The sequence below is a fragment of the Podarcis raffonei genome, chromosome 2 (genome assembly GCF_027172205.1).
Source record: "Podarcis raffonei isolate rPodRaf1 chromosome 2, rPodRaf1.pri, whole genome shotgun sequence".
NCBI classification, from domain to species: Eukaryota; Metazoa; Chordata; class Lepidosauria; order Squamata; family Lacertidae; genus Podarcis; species Podarcis raffonei.
The window spans coordinates 42,815,137-42,825,176 of record NC_070603.1 but is presented as its reverse complement, the minus strand read 5'-3'; the positions used below and the strand labels follow the sequence as shown (position 1 = coordinate 42,825,176).

The 10,040-nt window shown below is 46.6% G+C and overlaps 1 protein-coding gene across 4 annotated transcripts in view; it reads left to right on the top strand.

The window, feature by feature from the left end:
* The first annotated feature begins 1,399 nt into the window (after window positions 1–1,399).
* Window positions 1,400–10,040, top strand: part of DNAH9 (dynein axonemal heavy chain 9) — a 220,452-nt gene continuing 211,811 nt past the window's right edge. For all 4 annotated transcript variants that reach the window (XR_008328846.1, XR_008328847.1, XM_053376206.1 and 1 more), the window contains exons 1-5: window positions 1,400–1,805; window positions 4,188–4,384; window positions 5,072–5,230; window positions 5,556–5,686; window positions 6,359–6,570. Coding sequence is in view for 2 of the 4 variants with exons in the window: in XM_053376206.1 (XP_053232181.1) it covers window positions 1,413–1,805; window positions 4,188–4,384; window positions 5,072–5,230; window positions 5,556–5,686; window positions 6,359–6,570 (1,092 nt within the window). In the remaining 2 variants the exon portion in view is untranslated. The remainder of the gene's footprint in view (window positions 1,806–4,187; window positions 4,385–5,071; window positions 5,231–5,555; window positions 5,687–6,358; window positions 6,571–10,040) is intronic.

Sequence of the window (10,040 nt, the reverse complement as noted above, 5' to 3'; positions counted from 1 at the left end):
GGCCGCCTTCAGACACCTTCTAAAGGTCGTGTAGTTATTTGTTACTCTACCAATCCTGCTCATATCAGTCAGCTTTTCCATTAGAGCAGTATCCCACACTTTGCACTACCAACCCAGCAGAGAAGGAAGTGTTCTGACACCAGTGTCTTGCTACTTCTACTCTGCCTGCTAAGAGAATAAAATCAAAAATTTATGAACAAGATTGCTCAATGTCTCAGGCCAAATTGAGCTAAAGGACAAATTTGAAATTCATGAAACTCTATGAGAGGATCATTGCTAAACTGGGCTTTTATTTGCTCCTTTGTCAACAGGACTCCCATCATTTAAAAGGTCTTTTCAGCTGATAAAGACCTTTTGCTGCCCAAGTTTTAAAATATACCATTATTGTCTTGAAAGGAAGAGTAACAAAAATGGCAGTAGCAGTGATTGAGAAGATATCCAGTGTGAAGACCATTTCCCCCCTGTTTTTGAAGTGGTTGCATAAAATGGGTTGGGAAGAGTTTTCCATTTCACTGGTGCTATTTTCAAGAAAGGGAGAGCTCTGTAACACTCTTGATCTCTTTCAATTTCCATAGAGCGCCAGTAAATTTCATGGTCCCCTCTCATCATGTGAATCATTTTGTTAAACTGGTAGGCATGGTAGTAGCACTGGAAGTTAGGAAACCCTAAACCTCCAGCCCATTGAACCTGTATACCTTTTGCCCTCATTGATGAAATCATCCAACATCTTTTGCCATTTAACAAGGATATTTCCATCAAGCCGAGCTGGTAGAACTTGAATAAGTATGTGACGCTAAGCTTTCCCCACTGGTCCATGTCCTCCTTTAGCCATAATAGTGGTTATAGCTGCTGTCCTTTAGGCTGTTCAGATGCCAGTTGAGTATTATAACTTTTTTTTTTTTGAGAGCGAGAGAGAGGAAGGAAGGAGAAATAGGGTTGATAACACATACACGCAGTTCCCTTTCTTAAAAAGAGAAAGACTTGTTGCTTTCAGTAGACTTAAAGGTTTTAATTCTCAACATTATCGCCTGCGAGAGGTGTATATTATTTAATAGCAGGGCTTTGGAAAGGAAGCGAGAAGGGGGAGCAAGCCTTGGGTGCCTGTTCTTAAAATGCATTTAAGATTAAACGGCTAAAACGCAGCCTCTCGTGGGCTGCATACGCTTCGGAACCGAGTCCAGGGGGCTCAAATGACTAAATCCGTCGCCAGCTGCAGCCCATTCGCGCTTCCCCTTGCGTCGCCGTGTTTTTATCAGAATTGGAAGCGGAGGGCGGAGCGCAAGGAGGCGGCGCGCCAAGTCCCCTCGCTCCTCCTCTCGGGAGGCGGCGGCGGCGGAGCGGCGTCCTCCGTCCCCAAAGCAACAGCGGCTCCGCCCCGCAAACAGTGGCCGGTGGAAGTGCCGGCGGCCAGCATGGGGGGCGAGGAGCCCGAGCCGGACTTCGAGAGCGCCCCCGAGACGGACCCCCGGGCTCGGCTGCTGGGGGCGCGCGTGGCGAGCAGCCTGCGCGTGGAGCCCGAGCGCTGGGAGCGTTGCGCGGGGAGCCCCGATGCGCGGCCGCTGCTGCGCGCTTTCCTCGACGGCGACCCGGCCAAGCGGCTGCTGCTCGTCACGCCGGGCGCAGGGGGCCAGTTGGCGCTGGCCGACCGGCTGGCTGTGGCGCCCGGCACCGGTCGCTCTGGCAAGGGGGTCTTCCTGCTGCGCCTCGCCCCCGGGCCGCTGCGCTCCCCGCCGGCTCCCGGGCACCTGCTCTATGGAGACCTGTCCTCCGCGCCCCTGGAGCACCTCGCAGCCCTCGTGGAGGAGGTAGGGCTGCTCGAAGGGGCCAGGCGCTCTGGGGAGGGCTGAATTCGGGTCAGAGTTCTGGCATAAGGGGGTGGGCATTGCCCCCCCCACCTCGTAGCTGTAGCAGCAGCTGCATACTAGTTGTATGTCCAGCAGGTGAGTAGTTTCCCTTGCTGACCCCCCCTTTTTTTGGTATGCCAAGAAGCTGCTAAACTTAGGACCCTGACAGAAAAAAGGGGGGACAGGTGAGAAGGCATCGCCTCCTTTTAGTGCCAAGACCCAGGGCAGCAGCAGCGCTTTTTTTCTTAATAAATAAATATGGGTACTCTCATTTTGATACAAGAAAATCACCATTTTATAGTTCAAATCGGGGAAAATAGAGTAAATGGATAAAAGTACAAAGATTCACAAAATGTTTAGGGGTCTGCGTCCCCCCAGAAAAAAGTACTGGGTAGCAGTATGTAGTAAGAAGAGGGGTGGCCCTCTGAACAGGAGCAGGTTATATAACTCAGGGCCCTCAGGAGGGCCCCCGGTTTGGTCCCCAGCACCCTCTGTTAACAGGGTTTTAGAGAACCTGTCTGAGAAACAAGCCTCTACCCTTGCATTGGGCTGGATGACCCTTGAGATCCCATCCAAATGTACAATTCTACAGTCTATGGAGAGCTGTTACCTGTGGAAGTGGACATTTTGGAGCTACCTGGATGACTGGGGTCAGGTTTGCTATTAAGGTAGCTTTGCATGTTTATGCTACTGGTGCATTCAACTTTTTGTAATAAGCGTTTTCATCATAATTTTCATCAGTGTGATGAACATGCTTCATCCTCTTTTTATTATTGGTTTGCAAAGGGAGGGGGGAGTGCCAGGTGGGTGAGCAGCTAGCCAAAAAGCGCCTGGTTCCTTTTCTATCCCAGTCATGGTGAGTATTGGAGTGTCCCTTGCTGTCAGGTCCAGTATAATTTGAGTTTCGTGCTCCCACATTAGCTCATTGGCCATCTGTTCTCCAAGCACTTCAGCTCTTGGGCTTGGACAGATGTTTGAAACTCATGCAATATAGGGTTCATCTTCACAAATTCTTCGTAGAGAGGACTACACAGTGCCTTGTGTGGGGAAGAGAGAGAGGCAAGCATATAAACATACTCTTTAAGTTGAAGGTAAAAAGAATCTGAATTAGTTTCTGTATATTAGCCCTGTGAGGGGACTCGGGAGGAAATTGTCATTGTTATTTATAAATTTATCTACTGTTTAGTACCAACGTAACTAAATTAGGAGTTTACACAGTATACCAACCAGTTAAGCAAACATTAAAATATAAACATAATTAAAATAAAAAATAGAACAATCACATTACAACAGTGCAGCATTGAAAAACTGGAGACCGCAGGTCACCGATGATAAACATGGTGTGTTTACCTTTGGAAAGAGCTGCCTTTATTGATGGCAGTAATGTGGTGACTGACAGTACAATAGTAATGAAATAATAATAATAAACCTAGCCTACACTTAAGAGGAGGTGATCCACTTTTATTCAGAAAGTTGCTGAGGAACAAGAATGCAAAACCCAAACCCACAAAATGAGGAAATGCAAAATGAAGACATGGAAATGCAAAATGAAGACATTGTTTGTGAAAGGGAGAGGCCGTAACTAGGCATGGATCCCTAGAACCTCCAGTTAAATGATCTCTTCTACCAGGTAATGGGAACAGCTTCTCGCTGGACCTGGAGAACTACTACTAGTCTAAGTAACTGGGCATAGACCTGCCAGTGTGGTCTGACTTGGTGCAAGACAGATTCTCATATCTGTAAGTGTACAAAGAGTTTGTTGCTCTGCCACTGGAACAATAGAAACAAATGGCAATCTGAAAAATTCAGCCATTTTAAAAATAAAAAATCGATCCCTTTATGTATATTTGCAACAGGTTGGTAGCATGCCTTGGGAGTCCTTTGTAGGAATGACATACCTGCTTCTCAACATCGTTTTGTGTGTGTTTTGTTAGGTTATTTGTAAAAACATAGTTACAGCTCCTGTTACCTTAAAGAAATTGACCTTGAATAAAGGAAAGAGGTGAGAGATGCTGGAAACAAATTAAATGAAAGTAGATGGACTCCTAGCTTCCTATTCTTTATGGATAAGTGCCTTATTTGCTCACCAGACCTCTTTCCTTACAATGACTCACACTGATGATCTGAGCTTCAGAGGTTTGAAGTGATTTCTAGCCTCTCCAAATCGACCCTTTTTCTTTAGTTCAGGGAACATCAGAGCAACCGTCTCTCAAGGATTCAGGAATTAATATGGGACTTATAAAACCTACAAGTAAAACTTTTAAGTCCTATTGTGATTGATGTAACCTGGCAAACCAGGGGCTCTGAAATTTTCTCTCTTTTTCAACCTAATCTGTCTTCTAGGTAGTGGTGCCACTCTTGGGGAACCAGAAAAACCATCCCAACTGGCCCCATGTGGTGTCACAGGATATCGTCCACCACATCTGCAATCTGAAAAGTAGTGTTTTTGTAGTTGTTGGACAAATTAAAGGCAAGACTTTGCTGCCGCTCCCTGCTGACCCTGAAAGAGACCCATATATAGATTCTGACAATGAGAAAACGTAAGTAGAAATATTGTAGCTATTGACTTGAATGGTCATTTTTAATGTACTCAGTGACTGCAGTATGTGTTATAAAGCAAAAACTGAGTTTTCATTAACAGCTAGTCTTTTTGCTGTAACTTAGCATAGCCTCCCCCTCCGCCCCCAATTTAAACCACAGTGTTTTGTTTTGTGCTTTGTGTTGGGTAGCTGTTTTTACTAGTTAGAATGAACTTCTTTTTTGGTAAATGATGTTTGTCTTCAGTGCAATTTTGGACATTACGATTGTGTGTTTTCCTTGCCAGTATACCAGGTGCCAGCTACTAAAACTTTAGTATCTGTCATTTTTGCTTGATCTTTTGTTCAAAGCACTGTAGTATATACCTCCACCATTCCATATTAAGGCTTTGATCGTTATTGCTGGTAATAATGTGGTGTTGAATCAATTGTACTGAGGTGCTTTATGTAAAGGTTTTCACACTGTGTAGTTACTGTAATAGAAAAAAGTGTGGAAATGTATGGCACACCAGGAACAGAAATAATGTGGGTCAATAAAGTGAACCATAGATTATACCGTGATAAGCGCCCTATTTCTTCATTGCAAGTTAGAATTACATCATGTTGTTTTTGTTTTTTAGATCTGCCTTTTTATCTTCTACTGTCAGATGGGAGGTAAAACTAATCTGCTGATATATTTGCTTTCTGTAGCACTGAACTCGTGGATAAATCTATTGTCCATGCAATTGAATCAGCTGTTATTGAATGGACCCACCAGATCCAGGGAGTTCTAAAGAGAGAGTCTTCAGAACCACTTTTGCAAGGCCAAGATCCCAGTCCAAAGGTGGAGCTGGATTTTTGGAAAAGCAGGTACATTTATAGCTTCATTCTGCATTGAAGACTTAAGCAGAGTAGCGAGAGCTGCTTCTATAAGAGCGCAATTGCAGAACTTTGGTTTGAGCTCGAATCTAGTTGATGTGGAAACACTCACTGCTGTTGACATCACTTGTACAACTGTTAACTTTCTGATTAGCACAATAAATAAATTTCCGCCCTGGAAACTATTTTGCCTAGGAATATCTTAAAAACTGGCAAATGCATAACCCGAATTTGCTGTAGGTGGGAGTATGTTGCCTGGATATTTGACATGAAATGTGTCTTTGCTCAGTGCCTCACCATTTTGTGTTCCTTGTAGATTTGAAGATCTGCAGTGCATTTACAGCCAGCTGAAAGCCAGAAGGGTTTTGACCATGATGGAGCTTCTTGACAGAGTGCAGAGCACCTACTTTCCAGCATTCAGGTCCATTTTCAGAGATGTAGAAGCAGGTGAGATTTTGAAAATTTGTGCTATAGTGTTTATTCACAGATCACTAACCTCTCCTGGTTGGCCTATGTGGAGATCAGCTTCTTCAGTTCTTGTCAAAATAGAGGATGTGACAGGGTTCAGTCATTTTATAAGGTTGCTTAGAGCTTTTGAAGGACTTTGAAGAACGGCGGAAATGTCCCATATTTTGTCTTATGTGTTGTTGTATTCTTTTTTCAGTTTTTGCTCTGTGGTGTGTAAAATTACCGTATTTTTCGCTCTATAAGATGCACCAGACCACAAGACGCACCAAGTTTTTGGAGGAGGAAAACAAGAAAAAAAAATACTCTGAATATCAGAAGCCAGAACACCAAGAGGGATCGCTGCGCAGTGAAAGCAGCAATCACTCTTGCTGTTCTGGCTTCTGGGATAGCTGCGCAGCCTGCATTCGCTCCATAAGACGCACACACATTTCCCCTTACTTTTTAGGAGGGAAAAAGTGAGTCTTATAGAGCAAAAAATACGGTAGTTTAATGTACACTGTAATTCAGAAATATACATGCTTGAAAGTAAGCCCAGTTGAATTAAACCAAAATTGTTTCCACAGAAGTGTATTTAAGATCTCATGAGTAATGTACGGCACCTTTCCCTAACTTCTCTTGTGTGAAACTTTTCTTTTTCTTTCAAAATCCCAGCTTTGGTTGAGGCCCACGATATAAATGTGCACCTAAAGCCCCTAGAGCGCCCTCTAGAGGAAATAGAAAATGTGGAATTCAACGAGCTGAAGCCATTACTAAACCAAGTACTTCATGTGGTGTGCTTAATCTGGGCCACGTCCAAATATTACAGCACACCTGCAAGGATAATTGTACTGCTTCAGGAAACCTGCAGTCTCCTCATTCAGCAGGTAGGCCATGTACTGGTTCTTCTCACCCCCTGCAAAATGGAGAAAATAATATACTGCTGTTCCATGCAGACACAGTATGAGGGCTCCAATAATGCTTTGGGGTCTACAGGTTGCAACACTCACTTTGTCGCTGTAAAGCTTCAGCCCTTTCATTTCAGTTGCCCTCAGCGGGCATGTGTACCTCCCACAGTTGTCATTCCAGTGCAGTGGTAAGTGAGAGGAGAGGTGCCTTGACAATGAGGAGTAGTGTGGCATGATGAGAGGACCTTGTGTTAAACTGCCCTGGATATGCATGGAGCCTTTTTAAGTGGAGCAGCAAAATGGAAATCCAGAGAGATACCCTGTTTCTCTGAAAATCCCAGCAAGTGCTGGAGGTTTAAATATAGGAATGCTGTCTTTTCTTTACAAGACACTTTGGCAGTGTTTTGCTTTTGTAGGAAATGTTACAAAATAGGCACATGTCCCTTACTCTTCCCTTTGACAGCTATGTGGACAGTTATGCCTCCTTCCATTGGGTTGCATACCAATCCCAATGAACCATTGTCAGTTTTCCAAATGACCAATTTAAGTTAGGATTAGGCCTCTTATGTTGAATACTCTGTCTTTCTGTGCCTGTTTCATCTTCTCTTCCTTTTTTAAAAAACAAGCAAACCATACCACTGTGTGATGGGATGGTGAGCTGCTTGTGCGTAAAATCCTAGTCCCTCAGAGTTTGGCTAAGTCCACAAACCTCTGTCTGTGACGGAGCTCCTTAAGCATGGCTCCATCAGTCGCTCGTTGAATCGGACAGTGGGCGTTTACGGAACTTCTTCCAGCATAAAAGCTCCTTAACGGAAACGCGTCTTCTGGACTCTCGGCGTGACAGTTTCCGGCGAGGAGTGGGTGTCCCTCTAGGAGGTCCTGAAACCTCCCCACTGTTCTCGCTTGAAGTGTCTCTGAGCCCTCCCTCCGACTCACTTTCCCTTGGAACTCCACTTCTCCCCCTGCTGGTCCCCTCCTCAGCTGAATGGTCTCTCTCACCCTCCGTGAGCCCCTTCACCTCCTGCGTCTCAGATGGCAGTTCCCTGACATCCACCTCCCCTCCAGGGCCCCCTTCACCCCCTTCCCTCCCCTCCTCTGCGGGAGGCGAGGGAGCAAAACCCCTGAAGGAACCTCCCTCATCTTCCGAAGTTTCGAACACTTCCCTCCACCTGTTGCTGTTTCCGGTTTCCAAGTACTCCTCCTCATTGGAGTCTGTTCCTTCTTCCAACTCCGATTCCCTGAATCCTTCCAGTTCCTCCTCATCGTCGGTGGTGCCAAAGTACTCCCTCCGGAACCTCGCTACTGGCTGAGGTTTCCTGGGGAACCTTTGGTGGAACGTTTCGATTAAGATCTCGTCACGGACCTCCTCTGCCGTCACCCAGGTGTTTTCCGACTCCGGCTCCCCTTCCCACGCGACCAAATACTCCACCTGATTACCCTTCCACCTGGAGTCGATGATTTCCGCCACATGGTTGCTGCTTTCCCTTTCTTCTATGGCTGGCCCCCGTGTGGATACCCCTTCACCTTCCCCCCTATGTGGTGACAGTAATGACCTGTGGAATACTGGGTGCAGTTTCATGTGGTTCGGTAACCGGAGTCTGAAAGCCACTGGGTTGACCTGTTGGATGACCTCAAATGGTCCCAATCTTTTGGGTCTCAATTTCTTGCAACCCCCCTTGAACGGCAACCCTTGGGTTGATAGCCAGACCTGACTCCCCACCCTAATGGTTTCACCTTCCCTTCTGCTCTTGTCTGCCTGCCTCTTATATTCTTCTTTGGCCCTTTCTAAGTTGAGTTGGAGTTGACGATGGATCGCTTCCATCTCTTCTACAAAATGTTCAGCGGCCGGGACACTCCATCTCTCCCCTCCTCCCCCTGGAAACGCCCTGGGGTGGCACCCATAATTAGCCAAAAAGGGGCTCATCCCGGTGGACACATTCTCTGCATTATTGTAAGCAAATTCCGCTAGCGCCAACTTTTCAACCCAATCGTTCTCTCTGTCATTGACATAACACCTCGGGTATTGTTGGAGGATACCGTTTGCCCTCTCCGCCTGCCCATTGGTCTCAGGGTGCCTGGCAGTCGAAAAGTTGACCTCTACGTGCAACAAGCTCATAAGTTTCCTCCAGAATCTGGACGTGAACTGTTTCCCTCTGTCGGAGACCACCCTCAAGGGGGCGCCATGCAGCCTAAAAATATGTTCTACAAACAATTTCGCTGTCTCTTCCGCCGTGACTGCATGTGAGCAAGCTACAAAGTGACCCATCTTAGTTAACAGGTCTACTACGACTAGTATGGCGGTTTTCCCCTGGGATTTGGGCAGATCAGTCATAAAATCTATCGATACCGCCTCCCACGGTCGTTCTGGTGTGGGTAACGGTTCTAATAACCCCGCTGGCGCCCGCCTTTCTCCTTTGGCTCTCTGGCATTGGTCACACCTTCTCACATACTCCCGTACATCCTCCCTCACCTTGGGCCACCAAAACTCCCTGGTCACCAACCACATGGTCTTGTGTTGCCCAAAATGCCCCGCTGTGGGGTTGTCGTGCAGCTGTTTGAGTACTCTCCCCCTCAATTCCCCTTCGGGTATATATAGTGCCCCTTTGTAATACAATGCCCCGTTTCTTTCTTCAAAACCTCCGGGGTCTTCTCCCTCTCTCCTTAAACCTCTGAGCTTATCCTGGGCGTATTCATCATTTACCGTTCCCTCTACCAGTTCTCTTTGCCCCACCCAGGCCGCCCCACACACCCAGTGGTCCTCTGGGATAATATGTCTCTCTTCAGGTGCTCCCTCCCCCTCCAAATATTCAGGTTTGCGTGAGAGAGCGTCCGCTCTAATGTTTTCTGGACCTGGCACATAGCAGATTTCAAAATGGAATTTGGAGAACTCCTGGGCCCACCTCACTTGTCGTTGGTTGAGCACTCGTGCCGTTCTCCAATACTCCAAATTCTTGTGGTCCGTACACACTTGCACCTTATGCTGTGCGCCAATTAGTAAATGTCTCCATCTCCGGAATGCTTCGTGAATGGCGAGTAGTTCTCGGTCATATACGGTGTAGTTCCTCTCGGATTTGTTCAGCTTACGCGAAAAGAAGGCACACGGTCTCCATTCCGACTTATTGCTCCCTGGCTGAAGCAGCACCGCCCCCACCGCCCGGTCTGAGGCATCAGTTTCCACTCTCATGGGTTTTTGTAAATCCACATGCAGGAGCTGTTCTTCCGAAGCGAATGCCCTTTTCAATTCCTCAAATGCTTGCTCCGCCTCCGCCGTCCAAACGAATTTCTTCTTGCTGCTTAGACAGTCCGTGATGGGAGCCGTTAAGTGGGCAAAGTTCTTGATGAATTTACGGTAAAAGTTCCCAAACCCTAAGAACCTTTGCACATCCTTTTTCGTTTTCGGTGTCTTCCATTCCAGCACCGCCTGGACCTTGCCTGGATCCATGGCTAAT